At 40.0% G+C, this 19130-nt stretch overlaps 1 protein-coding gene across 4 annotated transcripts in view; it reads right to left on the bottom strand.

Moving 5' to 3' along the window:
- LIN52 (lin-52 DREAM MuvB core complex component) overlaps nt 1–19130 on the bottom strand; it is an 83810-nt gene that overhangs the window by 32778 nt on the left and 31902 nt on the right. The window contains exons 6-7 of one of the 4 annotated variants that reach the window (XR_012586753.1): nt 4731–5462; nt 2552–3721 (exon numbers count right to left, since the gene is read on the bottom strand). The exons of 1 other annotated variant lie outside the window; for it this stretch is intronic. Coding sequence is in view for 1 of the 3 variants with exons in the window: in XM_074585233.1 (XP_074441334.1) it covers nt 5407–5462 (56 nt within the window). In the remaining 2 variants the exon portion in view is untranslated. Of the gene's footprint in view, nt 1–2551; nt 5463–19130 lie in introns of those variants that run through there. 2 more of the 4 variants (XR_012586754.1, XM_074585233.1) reach the window with 2 other exon arrangements.

Here is a 19130-nt window from a genome sequence, read left to right as displayed (position 1 = left end):
ACCAAGTCAAGTACTTTGTCCCCCCAGAGATCTGGTCAATAAATAAGGTGCAAGGTCATTCTTATTACCCATTTTTTCTACTAGCAATTAAGTAAGGGCTTTCAAGCTCAGCCCTCTTCCTCTTTTCTGTTCCTTACTGAGGTGTCTATAACAGAGACAGGCAGGGAGCATTCTGGCTTCACTGGTCACTGATCTGTATTATAGGAATCAGCAGGCAAGCCAGAGGTCAACCACACAAACCCAACAAGAAAACGCCTATTCTGTACACGCATCAGCTGCCTGGAGTCAGTCATCCTGCTCAAAGGGACATGATAGAAAAGGTCAAGTCTAAAAATTGGCAGTTTCAGTGGATGATGAAGTCAAAATGTGAAGAGATCCCACCATGCTGAAAATCTAGCACAATCTAAATAAAAATTGCATTATTGCACATATCCTATACAGAATGAATTACGCTCTTTAGAAACTGGATCAGTCCACAATTCTCTGACCACTGAAGCTTTTAAATATCTCCATGTGGACTTCAAATGATTGGCCACAACTGACTTCAGGATTTTGAATTTCACATCCTCCTGATAAAAACTCAAAGCACTGATGTAAGGATTGGCTTACAGAGAGAACACGTCTCTAGAATAGCTTTGATTCCAAGAATCACGGTATCACATGAAAACAACAGGATCCAGTCTTCCTCTTTTCCATTTCCTTGTTTTCCATTCTCTGGTGTTTTTTTTCCCTTATTTTTAAAAATATCAAGGTTCATCTCTTATCAGGGCAATGTGTATTTGGCACCAGGCATACAGTATCTTTGGAAATATTTGGCAGACGTATATGCTGGGACGTACATGTAGGAACCATGGGTTTTGATATTTCTGTGGTGGGCTATTTTTACTATAGGGATTATAGAAATGCATTCACGACATTAGTATTTGTTGTTCTAAGCATGTTGATTCACTTCAGAGTTCGTTGGTCTATGGGATGCTTCTGTCCAACTGTAATTCTGCTGGGCTGAAGATACAAAGAGGATCATTCTTTCAATGAATTGTCATCTTCTTCTATAGACTGAGCATTACGGACCTTTTAAAAAGTGTCAGAACAGAATGATATATGAAAATGGGGTGCAACATTAAGGAATAAGGATTATTTTCATTTTATATTAAGTTTGCACACCCTATTCACTTAAACACATAACACATTTCCCTGTTAAGAGTTGTCTTTTTCTTTCGATTGCATATGTCTAAAAATTGATATTAGTTGAGAAGTATTACAGAAATGTTATGCAATGTTACTGAACTTGTGGTAGGAGAGGAGTTCAGGGTTCAGACCATATGACAACAATGTAATTTATCTTTTTTACATACTGCATAGGTTGATGACAGAATTACCCAGTATCGCTTCCTCAACATGAAGTGGTTGGCGTAACTATCGTCATGATTTGGAAAAAGCGTTGCCTAAGACAAGTTACTGCAGGTGAAGATGAAGTGGATGAGATCGGTCGCATACACAGACTGCAAATCTAAGTGATGATCCTGTTCTCAGAGTTCAAAACAGGATTTAGCCCATGATGATGTGTGAGAAAACAGCAGAGGAACAAAATATAACCTGTAATTAGGACTTACACGCCTCTATAGTATGCTTGCACACTGAATACTCTGCAATTTTGATTATGCCATCTCAGACAGGCTGTAACAGAAGACAGACAATTGAACATTGTGAACATAAGGAAGGTGAACATAACCATGGAACCAAAAACATAACAGAAGCTGAAAAATCATGACAAGCACACAGACAGCACAGAAGAAAAAACCCAAACAACTGTTTCTGCCAATAAAAGAAATGGAAGGTTCCAAATGGAATTATCAGGTAAGGAGGTTTAAAACAATGACACATACACCCTTTTTTTCTTCATGAAACTTCTATTTGTAAACTGAATTATGGAACTTGCTGTTCAGGGGCATTTTAGAGGACAGAAGTACAGACAAATTAGGACTAAAGGAAATTTACGGAGGGTAGGGTCTTCTGTGGACCAGATTCGACTAAAACAGATTGCTGGATGCTGGGTAAGTTACCCTAAAGCAAAATCACTCTGTGTAAGCCTTTTGTTTATATCCTTCCCTACGAGTCTACAACTGTTTATAATCAAAGAGAAGATTACAGATAAGATGGGTTTGTGATTTGACTTGTAATAGCACCTTACAGTTTTATGTAACATAAAATCCGTAAGTTAAACCATAATAAGGTTCAAATATTACCTCCAAGTTGGATCAGTCAGTTTTCACTAATCTGTTATTTCTAGGCAACTTGTTGAGGGAAATATGAAGCAAAGTTAACAACTGTGGTTACAGGACTGTTCCACAATTGTTAAGTTTTGTAATGGCAAAAGACTGAGTTAAATGGAATATTACACTCTTCAATTGACAGCACAACTAGACTTCTATTTTGATTATGATTAATATAACAAACAAGATTTTTTTCTCAGTTGGATTAAACAGCAAAGCGTTTGATACTCCAAGATTGAAGTGAACAGCCTTTACAACTGAATATACGTAATGCGGCATTTAAAAGGAACTAAATACATATTGGGTTTATTTCCAAGAACTTCACAGTAACATTTAACATACCAACACAGGAAAACACTTTATAAAGCAATGCATTAGCTTAATTAATATTACAAAATCTTGATCTTCTTACCCTCTTCATTCCTATCATTTAATTTATCAAAACATTTATTTGTTTCAAAATAGAGGTTATCAATCAGCAACAAAAAGTCACCCAAATTATCTTGTATAGATAGATACTGTAGGGATGTCAGGAAGGACATCACTGAAGGAAAAAAATAGGGTTCAAAAGGGTATGAAAACCCTTAGTACCATTTGAATATTGCCAAATATTTATTTACTGATGGGAACGGAGCATCCACAGGCCAAACCCTGAGGTGGTGGCATGCAGAAGCGTGAAGAAAAGCCTGAGGAAGAGTATTGCCTATGTGTCTAAGCAAAAGCTTTTGCATCTAAGAGGGCTATTTTGGAAACCCATATGAATCTCTGAGCTTTGCATTTGTTTATTACCAAACCACAGAGCAAGAACAGACAGACTACAATTCTCTGGCTAACACACAAAAATACATATGAATATTACCAATAAAAAAATACATCACTGACTCATCTCTACAGATGACAAGTACAAAGCCAATAAATATCACAATTCTAAAGCATACGTTACTGGCTTCCCTATAGAAGTACTGTATATAGTAAAAGGCTTTTTTTTTGTTCAGGATTTTGTTGTTTTGTTGTTTTTTTTTAAACACGTGTGTTACTAAAAACTACCTATAGTTTGAAATTTCTTACTGAACATATCAGAAAATACGCATATAATTCTATGCCAGGCTTTCTTATCTTCTCCTATATTCCTCCTCCTTTCAGCTTTCAATTTCTTAATGTGTTGGATCACAAACCTCTGTAAAACGCACAAACTCATATTGGTCATACAGATGAAGTATCCCATTATGTCATATATGTGTGTATATATATTACGTATATAGTATAAAAACTTAAAATTGCATTCAAAATGTATAATTTAATATTTAAAGCTACATCAAAATCAGTCTGCACCAGCAGGTTTTTTCTCTGTTTCTGAATTATCACTTTTAGCTTCTCTTCACATTCATCTGTCTTAACTCTTCTGTTCTCAAGGGATGGAGTTCCTGATAAGCTCAGCCCGGCATAAACTGTGAAGTACAGAAATAAATCCATTAAATTTAAAATCAAGACTCCTGACATTCTTAACTATTCAGTATTTCTGCAGGGTCTTGCCGGGATGTGGGTTTTAACTGCTTAAAGTTAGTTAACAGGAGGCGTCCAAAAGGAGCCCATTTCTGACCAGTAATAACCAAGACTCCAGACTGCAAACCAAAAGGCCACCAGCATTTTAGTAAAAATTCAGAGGAGTCTATTTGATTAAAATAAAATCTCCTCCTCTTTATTGCACGTGCACCTGAAAAGAGCCTCCTCCCTCTGCAAAGACAGAAAAATGTAATGCTCTATGGACAGCCTATTTCCAAGTCATTTCTCCTCTCACATGTGACTGCAGCCTGGGAAATGACAAGTTTTGAAAAGCCTGCATGCTAAAAATAACATTTCTAAATGGAGAAAAAACCCTGCCCTTCATCTAATGTTTCAATATTATGTTGTACCCTAGAAAGGACATATTAACTAATGCTTAAAATGTTGTTTTCTAGGAAAAAGGATGAAATGAAAAAAAATTCTTAAATCAAATAAAAAGTCCGAACACGCTTCTTACATCTTCTCAGGGTAAACATGCAGAAGTGCATTAACAGAAGGAACAGACATTAAACTATAAGATGCATAAAGCTCAAAACTGTGTGCTGAAAGAGACCAGGTCACAGAAAAGTCTGTCTTAAAAATTGTAAGTTTGTAGGGGAAGAAAATTTTCAGGTTGCTGTTTAATAAATAATTAAAAATACCACAAAATGTTATTTTCAGAAGTGTGAGGGTTCTGTATAAGCAGACCATCCTTGCAAGGTGGCTAACAATCCTGTTGCTCCTTCTTGGAGAGCTGACTGAAAATGTTACCGCCTTTCAACTGTATAACTTTCTTCAAGTTTCTAACTCTGTAAGAAGCAGAGAATTGCAGTGAACCAACAGAGCTGTTTCTTTGTGTACTGGCTGAAGTTTTTGTAGGGACATTTTCCGTCATGATACAGTAACGCCCCTTACCCCCTATGGCCTGTAAGTCTTGATTTCACTAGAGAACAAGATTAGTGGCAAGATGAAGCTCCTGGTACACCGAAGGTCTGGAGGTTGTTCCCAAAGACTACCAGATGTGCTTCTCTGAAGGCAGTGAGTAACTGGGATCTAACGCACAGACTGCACTCAACTTCCATACTAAGAGTATATTCTCCTGCAGAACCAGCACTATCAGTCAATCCACACCCCAAACTCTGCTCAAATCTTTTGGCATAGAAGTTGCCCATCAGAAATCAATGCATCTAAGACAAAAGACACACAAAAGGGTCAATGCCTCATGACACGCACCAGCCAGTGTGCTTCAAACAGGTGCTGCCCCTGAGAGCAACTGAATAACGACAGTAATGGCTGTTCACCCTGAAGAGCTGATTAGAACAGGTAACTTTGCCACAGCACGTCAGGGCCGAGTCCTCCTGTTGGACATCTTATGGTCAGATGAAGTTAATTCCAACGCAACCATTTGCAGTCCTTGTGACCTGTGCAGGCAACATGTCTCCCCTGTAACGTGGAAGCAAAAAGAGATGTTTGCTTCTGAAGGCCTAGAGCAAGAGCTTTGTACTTCTTAGAAGTTCTGGAGTTCATCTGGATTCACAGTACATAAAATGATCGAGTTGGGGTATTCTTGTCCATCCTCCAGATGCGGCAGCTACTTTTTGGGTTTCTCTAGGATGTTCAGGAACTTCCCTCGAGTCATTTCTCTAGCTGAAATCACAAGGGAGGAAAGAGAGATTAATATTTTTTAAAAAGCCAAGAAACCCAAACAATTGTATAGTTTACAGATTTTAACCCTAGGATAAGAAATTCATTTAGATTTGTGCTTATAGCAATAGTGAGTAAGGATTATTTTATTTATTTTTTTTAACTGGAAAACAAATAAAACTGCATTCCAGTTTGAATTCCTGCCATCCTAGAAATGCAGGCAGGGCCTGGAATCTTCTGAACTCAGCAATAATTCCCACAGGCTGTCTCATTACATACAATCTATGCTTTCTACTCCTACTGCGTTACGCTCTCACAGCATCTCTTTTTCTCTGTACTATCCATCTCTGAATGGTGTAATCCAGATCTCCATCGCTCTGTCTCAGACCAATTGTTCCTGGATGTTATAATCCGTCAGAGATTATGGAACTCTCCCTTTCTCCATTTCAGGATTATTGGTCCCTGGATGCTATGATCTTCAACAGAAATTAGACAGCATTTTCCCTCTCTCAGCAGCGTCGGTCCCTGGATGCTGTAATATAATGGGGTTTATATTCCTTCAATGCAGTTCATCTATGGATGGTGTAATAAAGTAAGGTTTATAGAGCTTTGGTCTTCTCTCTCTCTCTGCATTGTCACTCCTTCGATGTTTAATACAGCAAGGCAAGGTTTATATGTCTCTCTCTCACTCTTTGGCACCATCAATCTCTGGTAGTTGTATTACAGCAGGGTTTACACAGCCACTTTTCTGCACGAGACATTTCTGACTTGTGAGCCCACCAGCTCACAAGCTGGCACAGCAGCCCTAATACTATCTTTGTCTTGCAATAACAATACAATGCATCAAAGACAACACGATTAGCAATTGACTGCCAGAGAAAAACAATCTTCCCACTGGTGCTTCCCTTAATTTCTTTTAAATAAAGGTGAAAGCTTTGTGCTGGACTGGCAGGCATCAAAACATGGAGTTTTTTATTCACAGGATTGATGAAAGTGTGCATGTGTCCCACACCTAGCCTACAGAGACTCCGGAAGGAGATGGCAATTCATTTTCTGTTTGATCCATTCAATTCCTGACCTCTCTGCTGAGAGGAACAACAGAAATGACAATTAGCATAAAAACTGGAGGTGGGTTTGTTGCTGATGTTGGGTTTTCTTTTGACATTACTGATTATCTATTAGAACAGAACTAAAATGTAATAAAAATGTTCAGCTTAAAATACTCAATATGCACCCTCAGGTAAAGACATTTTGTTATTCTGTACCTAAGGTCAGAATTTGTGCCTTAAAGGCTCTTCTTTGAATTATTACATTCTAATTTGTCCACCCAAAATTGTACCACAGGGTATTGTCATCAACAAGGTCCCTGTAAAACAATTAGTGGTATTATGAACTGTCTGGTACATATTGATATTTGTAGGCTGCAAAGTCTCCACTGCTGTGAGTGGAACATGCTTCAGACCTGGCTGCAGATTCAAGCAGATCACTGCATTATTCCCTTGGTTCATGCCTCCGGCTGTGAGTTATATCATCTGGGACCGTTCCCAACTCCGCTTCTGATTCACTGCGTGAAGTACCCACAAAATTACTGATTTGTACCCCTACTTCCCCATCCACAAGATAGCTTGTACCTTATAAGTGCTGCTGAAGTGACACACAGATAGAAAGTGCTGCAGAAGGGCTGAGCGGACTGATGTTTTGTCGGGAACTAAGTTATTATGCACAAAGAACACGATTAAATAAAAATGCAAGTTTTTAAAAAATTTCATCTAGGAATAGATTTTCAGCACCAATTCTTTGCCACCTCTCTGCTTTGCACCGTCAACAGCACATGGTTTTAAAACCCCCTTAACGGAGAAAGCACAAAGCCGAACTGCAGTTGATAGAGTGGAAAGTTTTCCAGAGTGCAAGTCCCATATAGGAGATATACGAATGCATGACAATTCTGTTCCCCCAAAGAGGGCTGCACCCTATAAATCAAGCAGAGCATAGACAACTCCTGTGCGCCGAGTGAAATTACTGTGGGTTGGGGGTTGCTCCAGAGCACGTGCCCTCCTGTTCACTTGTCATCGGAGATGTTAACATTTCTGATTAATTCACAGACCTCTCATTTTATTCTTCATTCCTTTATCCTTGCTATCCTGTTCTGCTGCAGCTTAAAGATTCTTACCGACCTGCTACAATAATCACCGCCCGCTTCCCCCCCCAACCTGGTGAAATTGTTTAGTGATGCCAACCGCGCTTTTAATTTGCAAGACATCAGACACAGAGGTAATTTATACCAACATCTGTTCATTTCTGACTTCTGAAACAAACTCGCACATGCTGCTACAAAATCCCATTAGGAGCGGGAGACAGCCTTCTGCTATTCTGTATTCCTCTTCCCCTCACATACCCAGGCTTGCATCGGGGCTTTATTTTTAAAGATAGGATGCCAAACTGAAAGAAAGGACCTTACATCTTTGTATATGTATGAAAGTGGCCAGGAAATAACATCCTCATATCACAAAAAAATCACAGCCAAACTAAGGGCAAGTTTCCACAAACATTAACAATCTTGATTTCCCCACTTCAGCTGCTTCTCTTATCTGCCCAAGAACCACAGTTCAATGTACTCCTGGTAAACACAGGCCAAACACATATTACATGGTCGTGCGCTCAGACGTCTTGGCTATTCCTTCTCCTTTGTTCCTCTTTAATCTGCACTGGAGTATGATTCGAGCTTGGGTTTTGCACAGAAAAGCCTCTAATATTAAACTGACTCCTCTGCTCAGTATTGCTTCTGATAAATGAATTCTTAATAATGGGAATATCGTTTCCAATGGGGCCTTTTGGAGCTTGCTGGAGTGAGGGACGAGCTTGTGAATGAAGAAACCATCACCCACATTCTAAGTGTGATTGCAGTCAAAGAGAGACGGTAAAACCTGCCTTAAGCAACTACCCAAGGGACCAGCAGAAGCCAGTTGCATAGCAGACAGAGGTGGATTTTTTAATTAAAAGGTTGGACAAAACTGTAGTGAAAACCTTAGAGGTTTTTTTCTTTAAAATGGTTGCTTTAACCACAGACTTCAAGTGAAGAGAAGGCTTGAGTGCAGGTTTCATTGTACCAGCAAACAGACACTACAGAGGCTGTGCAGCATGAAACAGAAACATGAATCTCCATGTCAAGTCACGATTTACAACCTTGCCTACGCTGTGCATCTACTACAATAGAAAAATCAACAATGGATACGATCGCAATAGCTTGGATGCAAATTAATCTGACCTACTAGGGAGGAGGAAGAGGATACTGAAGACCGCAGAAAAAACACTGTAAGATGTTAGCAGCAATGGTTATAATGGAAGCTGAGTGCTTGAATAGTCTCTTTTGGAGAAATGTATTCCAAAATGGTATCAGGCTATTATAATTTAACAGAGAATGCTGTACCACACGAATTAAGTTTGCTGCCTGGCAAGATCTGCCAAGCAGATCTCAAGAACAGGTATTAGGTAAGAAAGGCTGGGGCTGAAAGGAGAAGGGGAGATTTCTACTTGATAGGGGAGCAGAATAAGGTTTAATATAATCTCCTCTTTAGAACTTCAATCCCTCAATCCCGCATTTAGCCTTGTTGCCTGGGGCTCCTTTTCTACTACAATTGTCCCCAAGCTGCCTCTCTGCACTAAATTTTGTGGTTGCTGGTTGAAAAGATTCAGTAGTACAGATTGATTTCCTACAAGTGAGGAGATGAGGGATTACCAAAAGCAGTCCTGGTTAACAAGATTGGGTGCAGAATCTCCTGCTAGAGCAGCCCACTCTGCCAGTGTTTTGCATCCTTTCACTATGACATATGGGTTTCATTACACAAAGATTTTCCTGATTTTAACTTGGAGGCGATTACATTGGAAACTCAGAGCTATCTTTACATCTGTAGCAATTTAAAGGTTAAGTAACTTTTAATCAAATGACAAAGACTCATAATGTTTTTTCCTCGATTGAAAATGAAAACCGCTGTTCCGGATATTCCTTCCAGTGACAATTTAATTAGAAAAAAAACTGCACTGGAGATTGGGGTCCAGCCTGATTGCTCCCCGTAAAAAGCCTTCTCACACATATGACAGCACAGGACATACTGTGTCATAAGGTCTGGATAGCCAGGAAATAATGGAAGGATTTACTGCTACAAAATCAGGAACGAAAACAGTGATTTACACTTATATAAGCAACTTTCATCCATCCAGAAGAATCCCTAAAGCAACACACACATGTACATACTTTTTTAACATAATACACACTTGAATGCAAAAGCAGAACACACTTAATGATAAAGTCTATGTAAAAAATATGTGACAAACTGTATTTATCCCACACTTATGACCATCATTACACCTTGCACTGCTTACTACTCCTGAGCTTAACTAAAAATCTCAAAACAAAGCCTGTAAGCATCTTCAAACAACAGATATTTTAAAATGAAGTCACTCGCTAAAGAAGCACTTCTCTCTGTCTCCCCCAGACGTACAACTTACAGGACGAATTGGAGTCTGCTCCTCCTCTGACCTGAAAATGTAGCTGTGTTGAAATCTAAACGTCTTGCTACTATAAAGAACTGGAAATACAATTAATGCCCTGTGAACAGAACATGTTTCTAGCCCCGAGATGTCTTGTAGTAGCACACTTTGAATGCTACATTCTTGACTACAAAAAGGTTATTTTAGGCACTGTCATGCTTTGTTAGCTTATCAGTTATTCCTCCCATTCAGTTGTATTTACAGTAACTAAAGAATTTGTTTTTCAACATGGAAGGATTCCTTTAAAGTACTAATCATGCACTCTCAAACTACTGCTGTGTCTCAGGACTATACAGAAAACTAAACTAAAAGGGTTTATTTCTGAAGAACTATCAGTAAAAACTACCAGTTCAGGGCAAAGAACATTAATTGCAGAGAGACAGCAGAACACTCCTCTGATTTTTAACCCTTCTATCACAAGGGTCTGTTGCATCAGAAATTATTTCTTTTGTCCTGAGACACAATATCAGGATAAGAAGACACAACCATTCTTTTTCCTACTTGGTAGGACATAAAAGGTGTTAGAACAATCTGCCTGTGAGTAACTGTGGGAGTCTTGCTTGACTGGACTTGTGAAAGCCAATGGCAAAGCCACATCTTTTGGCTGGGCTCAACAAGTATTGCATTTGGAAAGGAAATTAAAAAACAGTCATGGGGGTTGGGGGGAGTGAAAGCAAAAAGGCAATCTAAAGCCAGCAAAAATATTTAAGATTGACGTTATTACTAAACAGCCCTCAAAGAAAAGAGAGGCTTATTTCAGACAAGACCAACAGAATATTATTACCCAGTCAACACAATCTGAACTTCTATCAGATAAAAAGAGGTCTGTATGGACCACTCTCTATCTCGAGGCCAGATCCCCAAAATCCTACCACCACCTGGATGCCTGCTGGCACCAGCTCACTCCTCTTCCTTCATAAAAAGGACTCCAATTACTCTGCTAACTGTATACTCCCTTAACATAATTGTCAAATGAACTGCTACTTGATGACTATGGGCCTTTGACAAATACTTATTAGTGAATGGTACACCAAGCCTAATTTCATGAAGAGCTGGAACTGCCACCTCAGGACAGCAGTGGTTAGCAAAAGCAGTGTCAGTCGCCTTTACTGAAGGCGGAACTGGCACATGCAGATACTCAGACCTGTGCTTCAGGAACTGTTACATTTACACTGGAGACCAGTGTAATCATCTAGCAGTCCTGAAACCCATTTTTCAGGTAAGACGACAGAATCAGCATAAACCTCCAGGTGGAATAAGCTTGCATTACTGTGGCATCTTTCAATAATCAATATCAAAGCACTTGCAAAGTTTATCAAGCTTCACAGTATTCTTGAGACATACAGTGATTTAATTCCCATCTTACAGATGGGGTCACAGCCTCAGTAAGGAGTGATGTACAGATGTATACTAAAGGAGTCAGCAACCGTGCTAGAATTCAGGCTCTGAAAGATGAGCTCTGTCAAGTCTTGCTGCAGCATTTTAAAATATTAACACCACCCTTGGTAGAAAACATCATCATCCTTCCCTTGGTGTGAGACAGCAGAACCTGCCCTTACTTCAGCTGTAGTTCACAGTCTGGCAGGACTTGCTTTGAAATGCCACAGAAGGTGGGGGCTTGCACAAAACCAGGCTATGAACCAGAGCAGGTGAGGCACGTGGACCGCTCCTCCCAGTGTGCCATGGAAACAGTCATCTCTGACAGAGAAGTGGTAAACAGCTGAGACCGATACAGTTTTAAACCACTGAAACAGTTTAGTGAGTGTTAGATAGAGCCTTAAGAATCGGAATCAAATACCTAATGCTTTCCTGAATCACTAAATCCTCGTGTGACCTCTTTCCACCTCCTTTTTCTCCACCCACAGTAGTGGTGTTTTATCATATACCTGATAAGAGATCTCAGAGATCATTCAGGATTATCCAGAATGGTGATAACGGATCTGCTGCAGATTAAGATGTCCTCAAAAATGTTATTGTTGCTATCAATAAATACTAAAATTATATCAGCTCTAAAAAAATTTAGGTTCCTTCTCTTTTTACCTTGTTCTCCTAATCAGATTTCCCTACCTTGTAAGGCAGCACCATTCTGTTTCCACTCAGTTGCAAACAATGATGTTCAGAGAGCTTCGGACGCAAACACTACAAACAGTATTTATTCACATACAGACAGGGAAAGGCAGTCAATGAAAACACTCAAAGCAAGGGGCAATGACATCCCTGCCCACGCCCAGGGAGCTACTAAACTTCCAGGTCATGGATATCAGGATGTACAGATATTTTGCCCTGGCTGAACCCCGTACTAAAGGAAACTCTTACAGTACCTCCCACTTCTAGAAGCTGCCTGCGGGGCCAAAGACCTGATCCCTTTGACCCCCAAAGCAGGGAAAGAGTTACATCTTCTCTCTGCAAAGCCAATAAAAACCTCTCTTGATTATAATTTAGATAAGAGCCACTGGATTGAATAATAATGTCTGAAACTCCCCTGGCTGTTTCACCTTGAGACGTCCATCACTGGGTTAAACATGATGCTAATTGCATTTGGATTGATTAATTTCTCTCACTCCTGTCTATTCGAATAATGCTTAACAAAATAATCACAGCACCCAGAGCCAAATCTTCTCCGTCAAAGGAATGAAGCCATCAGAACCAGCAGAGATGAAAGAAATGAAGATGACCCGTAATTACTGCTACGGTGATATCATTACCATATTATAGAAAATGAGTGTACGTGGGGGGAGCGGGGGCTGCGATTATTATTTATTTTTTAATGGAACCTCACATCCCAAGAATACAGATCTGACACAGTGGAGCATACAGAAATGCAGAACTAAAAAATTATTGTGCATTAAATCACAAAATACAGTGAACACTGGGACTCTAGATGCATTGAGTGTCTTGTATTGTAAGCTGTGTTTTTTCACTTCACTATTTTTTCATTGCAATAATACTTTGTGTATGACTAGTATAGAGAATTAAGATGCCTACCTTCCCAAAAAGATCCTCAAGTATGTGCAAGAGAACTCACCCATAACCCTGATGCTAAAGCCATTCTCCTTTAATATCATTACAAGTCATCTTACTTTGAACATTGGCATTCAGATTTTTAAGCCACAAGACCTAGCCTGAGGCTCAAAGAAAAGCTAGCATGCGAGACATTTTTATTCTTAAATGCTGATTCCTATCTAAAGGCAGTTATAAATTCTATCAGCAGCTGCAGTAGATCACTTTCAACCATTCGTTACACTTGTTCTTTAAAGAGATTAAATGTATCAAGTCTGGAAGAATTTAAACTAGGATTTAAAAAAACAAACAAACAAACAAAAAACCAACCCAAAAAACAACAAACACTAACCAAAACCACAACCCTAACATCCAAAAGGAAGGCCTTCTGCTCCCTTTATTCTCCAAAATACACTCCCAAAGCCCCTCTCATTTGAGAAACAAATAGCTTGGCAATTGTATAAGATCTTCAGACACCTGTGCACTGCAATTCTAATTGTGGTTTATACAGTTCACTTCTCTTTGTGCTGCTTATGTCTGCCCCCTAGTCTCAGACCGAAGACAAAAAAAAACCCACACACAACTAGCAGCTTAAAATATTTATTCTGGAATAAAGCCAAGGTCAAATACACAAAAAAATTTCACACGGCAAAAACGTCAAGACCTAAGACCAGATGCTGACTCATGAAGCTAATTAAACACAGAAAAATGATGTTCAAGGATTTTATAAAGCTTAAAGAAAGAAGTTCAAGTTATGCTTCTAATATTAAAAGCAGCATGAAAGGCAATTTTATATCAAAGCTGAGGATATTTTCAAATATACCCGAAAGGGACTTCACTAGCATAAGTTATCACTGGAACAGCTACAGATTCGCAGAGCTTTGATCACCAAGTCCCACAGATGTTGGAGGCAAACAGTGGGACAGAAGTGTGGCACGTTTTAACGAGAAGCGCTCTAAAGGGTTTTTTTTTTTCTACCTGCTTGTACCAAAAGGAAAATAATCTCTTCCTGGCCTCCCAGCCCCTGCAGAGGACTAGGAGTTCTGGATGCTTTAGGTTTTCTTGCCACAGTATCTCAAAGAGGAATCCTCTTTATCAAGCAACGTGGAGAAATGAGATCAAAACTGTTTGCTCAAAACTCTTGAGTGTAAAACACATGAAGCAGCTAGGTGGAGAGGTCTGCACTGAATATACACACACAGCTGAGTATGAAAGGTTTCTGGAGGTGAAGGAACGAACCCTTTTCAGAACTGCTGCCCAAGCTCCCGTGAAACAGTCCACCATGATGTGGTGCCCCAGCCTACGCTGGGGAGCAGCTATTTACCAGTTGGGAGCAAAGCAGGTGAACCTTGAAAGTAACAATTTTTTCAAGTCTTATCAGTGGCTGGGGCACACAGGCCAAGGCAAAATCTGAGCCCAGGAGCCAATAGGAACAAAGGGATTAAGAGTTATTAGGAGTAGAGAGAATTACATATTTACAGTACAGTTACTGAAAAATAATCGTGTAATGATTATGTAAGTCCCTATACTCCTTTTGGCTAATAACGTTGGGATACGAGCTCTACGGTTATGCAAGCCAGGGCACACAAATCCAATCAGAAGACATCAAGGCACGTTTGCGGGGAGGCTTGAAGCTCTGGTTCAAGAATGGTACAGCTTCCTTGACCTCCAAAAGGCAAAAACAAGCCCCTGTTGGTAGGTTAGCTAATGGCTTGACCTGTCAAGCAGAACCGAATTTTTAAATTTAACTTCTGGCAACAAGCTTCATGGGAAGAGATATCGGGATGAAAAAAAAGCTCATACTGTGGTAGTCTGTATTTATTTGTCCAGACGTATGTCTTTACTTTAAAAAGCAGGTTAAATTCTTAAGATGTTTTCTAATACCAAGATTCCTCATTGAAACATTTTTCCATGTAGATGACTGCAGCCCTTGACACAACAACGAATTATCAATATTGAAGGTCTCTATGAAAAGAAGATTCATGCTTTTTATGAGTGAACAATATTACTTGATTTACACATGAAGTAAACCAAGATTCCTTTTGCCATTAGTACAACAATAAAACACACAAAATTACATAGAGGACTTTTATAATTTCAAGAAATCCAAGTTAAAAGTTTATATGAGCAAACACAAGTAAATGATTGAAATCTCAGTGTTCAAGGCCAAAGTCTCAACCTTAGTTAAACAGAAGAACACTAATATGCAGTTTGCAGGCTGCAGAAGAAAACCTTCACAATTGCCTCCATCATTTTATTCTTTCCTCCACATGAATCAAAGGTACTTTCTTTAATGACTGCTTTTATCCTTATCCTCATCCTTCCCAGTATATTCACTTCTTGCTTTAGTCCAGCTTTTTCAGTTATGCTACTCTTCGCCCGCCACAATCCTCTTCTGGCAACAATATCATGAGCTGAGGAATATTTGAAAGTCCAGAAGAGGAAATCAAAGCCATCTTTACCAACTCCAAGTGGTCACAAGACATCTGAGAAAATGCACTGATTTAGAAATGTTACCGTTTTTACACCATCAAAATGCTATTAGAGTCAAGTTCAGATTCATAGAGAAAAAAACACCATGTATTTGGAAGAGTTAAAAATCACGGGAAAACAATGCAGGCTCTGCTATGATTATTACAATTTAGCTGTTAATGACCTCAAAGGCATCTAGGCAAGGCGTAGTTGTAAAAGCAGATGTAAAAGATGCCCCCCAAAATAAACCCTCCCAAATCCATGAAGAAATGTGAGAACACTTTTCATAAACACCTACACACTGTTAGTATCCATGGCTTTTGAAGAAAAGCTTAAAGACATGATTCAAATACAAGAAATGCAGAGGTATGAGAGTCTGTAGGTATCTCCTGAGAGTAGCAACCAGAAGAAACTCCAGTTTCTTGAAACCCAGAAATGAAACACACTAGTCCACTGTCATTCCAAAAAAACCAAGCCAAAACAAACAAGACAACATTATTTTTCACTCCAGAAGGTCTACTGAGAGCAGCCCAGTAAGCTTCGATACTCTTTTGCTTCCAAAAATCTCTTCATGTTTATCCCCAGCCCATGCATACCACTGGTCAAGGCCATGTCCACCATTACCTTCTTCTCTTATGAAAGCTGAATAACAGTGCCACAGCTATCTTTTAATGAGCAGACTAGTGTTCTTCATCCATTACTGGAAACCAAGAGCAGAGGCAATGCAGTAAAGCAGAAGTCAAACCATCTACAAGACAGCTCAGAAAGTAAAGCAGAAGGTGGTGATGGCCATGAGGAGTCTCCATAGATGTAGTGACTGGTGAGATTGCTCTGAGTGTTGAGGGGCATTGAAGAAACTTTGGAAGCCAGGGGAACCCAGAAGACTCCATGATCCAGTGACAACAGGGCTATCAGACATATTTGGAGGTGGAAAGGCACAGTGGAGCAGAAAGAGGTATACGGAAAAAGAGAATGTAAGGAAAAAGTGATGAGTGAAGAAAATTTAATCTATGAGAATGGTCAAATGGTAAGGTATACAGTACAATATCATATGAGAAAAATCAATGAGAAAAATGAGAAAAATTATAGAGAATCAGAGAATCGTTCAGATTTGAAAGGACCTTCGCAGACCTCCAGTCAAGCTTCTGTTCAGAACAGACAGGCTGCTCAGGGCTTTAGCCATTCAAGTCTTAAAAACATCCATGGATGGAGACTGCACAACCTCTCTTGGCAATCCTTCCCATACCTGACTGTTCCACGCTAAAAAAGGTTTCTGACTAGATTCAAGAGAAAACTTATTGCTTCATAGAATCATAGAACGGTTTGGACTGGAAGGGACCTTAAAGATCATCCAGTTCCACCCCCTCTGCCATGGACAAGGACACCTCCCACTAGAGCAGGTTGCTCAAAGCCCCATCCAGCCTGGCCTTGAACACTTCCAGGGATGGGGCATCCACAACTTCCCCAGGCAACATGTTCCAGTGCCTCACCACCCTCACAGTAAAGAATTTCTTCCTAATATCTAATCTAAATCTACCCTCTTCCAGTCTGAAGCCATTACCCCTCATCCTATCACTACATGCCCTTGTAAAAAGTCCCTCTCCAGCTTTCCTGTAGGCCCCCTTCAGATACTGGAAGGCCGCTATAAGGTCTCCCCAGAGCCTTCTCTTCTTCAGACTGAACAACCTCAACTCTCTCATCCCGTCTTCATAGGAGAGGTGCTCCAGCCTCTGATCATTTTTGTGGTCCTCCTCTGGACCTGCTCTAACAGGTCCACATCTTTCTTGTGCTGAGGACTCCAAAGCTGGATGTAGTACTCCAGGTGGGATCACACCAGAGCAGAGTAGAGGGGCAGAATCACCTCCCTGAAGAAGGTCACACTTCTTTTGATGCAGTTCAGGATACAGTTGGCCTTCTGGGCTGCAAGCACATATTGCCAGCTCATGTTGAGCTTCTCATCAATCAACACCCCAAGTCCTTCTCCTCAGGGCTGCTCTCAATCCATTCTCCGCCCAGCCTGTATTTGTGCTGGGGACTGCCTTGACCCAGGTGCAGGACCTGTTGTCTCTTGTCCTCCCACCATACAGCACTGTGCAGAGTCTGACTCTATCTTCTCAGTAACCTCCTCACAGGTACTAACAGGCAGCTATCATGTCGCTGTGAAGTCACCTCTTTCCCATGTTGAACAAGCCCCATTCCCTCAGCCTCTGTTCACAGGGCAAGTGCTCCAGCCCCCTGATCATCTTGGTGGCCCTCTGCTGAACTCACTCCAATATACCATGGGGCATGGAGGACACCACTGGATGTGGCATTGCAGATACAGTCTAACGACTGCTAAGTAGAGGTGGACATTCACCTCCTTCAATCTACTATCCATGCTTCTATCAACAGATGTATATGCAATCCCACATTCCTTTCCCAAATATTATCTACCTGCTATATTCCTGTTCAACACTGTGTCCTAGCCTCCAACCCTCCACCCAGCGACTGCTTTGCTTAATGTTCCAGGAAACCTGAGCACCATAGTCAAGAGTCAGTGCACTTCATGCCCTGAGATAGGGGAGGAACTGTTTTCTCCTCCAAATTTTTAATGCATATATTAATAAACAGAAATTGTAAGCATTTTTTGTAAATTAACATACTCTCTATTTTCAAATAAGCCAGGTACTAGGCATGAAAATCTTGAGGCAACCCGGACCACTATCTGTTGAAAACCAAATGACAGCTTGGCCTGCTACCCAGAAACATCCATCACCCAGCCCTTCTCTGTTGGGATTTGTGTTGAATGACGTCTTCTACAGGTTAACAATTAGTTTTTAGCATAAAAGTCCTGTGTCATCATCGTCATCTCCCCAGGAGAGAGAAACAGGCTGACTGATTTTTAGATTATATGCTCCGATAAAACACAGGCTCCTGACTCCCTGTGTGCTTGTGCCATGCAGGCCACCTGCTCTGTGGAGCTGCCACGGGGGACACCCTCAAAAAGGTTTAATAATAATGTTCTCTCTAGAGATGTAACTCAGAGCATGCTCTGAATTTACATTCTGTATCACCGACTAAAATCTTGTATATAAAATCCTAGTAATAGATAGGATCTAAGACTAGTCGCAAAAAAAAAAAAAAAGAGTAATACAGTATATTTTAGAAGTGTTATTTCCTATTAAACAAGAATCTGCCTGGTCTGTAGTCATAAAAACTGTAAGTGAAGAGAGGAATTGATACAGCAGGACAGATCAGTGATCTACCCAGACAGGTATCCTGTCCGAGTGCACCCAATGTCAGAAACATCATAGGAAAAAAAAAAAAAAGCACGGAACCTCATTATGAAGACATATGAAATAATAGTCTCTGAAAGACTCCTCCTCTTCTTAAGTGCTTGTTTTATATCCTAAGCAGCTGATATTTCCTCCTTCATTTTATATTTTATTCTGCTATAAGTAGAAATGTTCTCATCATCCATTTAATTGCCTGATTCCTTTTCAATAGCTGCTAAGTACGTGGTCTAAAAAAAAAAAAAAATCCCAGTGTGGCAGAAAGTTCCACATCAAATTATTCATTGTGTAAAAAGCATTCCTTTTTGCCACTTTTAATCTGACTTTTTTTTTCTGAATTCCCCCCCGCCCCGCCCCATTCCTTTCAGGTTTGAGAGTC

The sequence above is a fragment of the Larus michahellis genome, chromosome 4, assembly GCF_964199755.1.
Source record: "Larus michahellis chromosome 4, bLarMic1.1, whole genome shotgun sequence".
NCBI classification, from domain to species: Eukaryota; Metazoa; Chordata; class Aves; order Charadriiformes; family Laridae; genus Larus; species Larus michahellis.
This window is presented reverse-complemented; position numbering and strand designations above follow the sequence as displayed.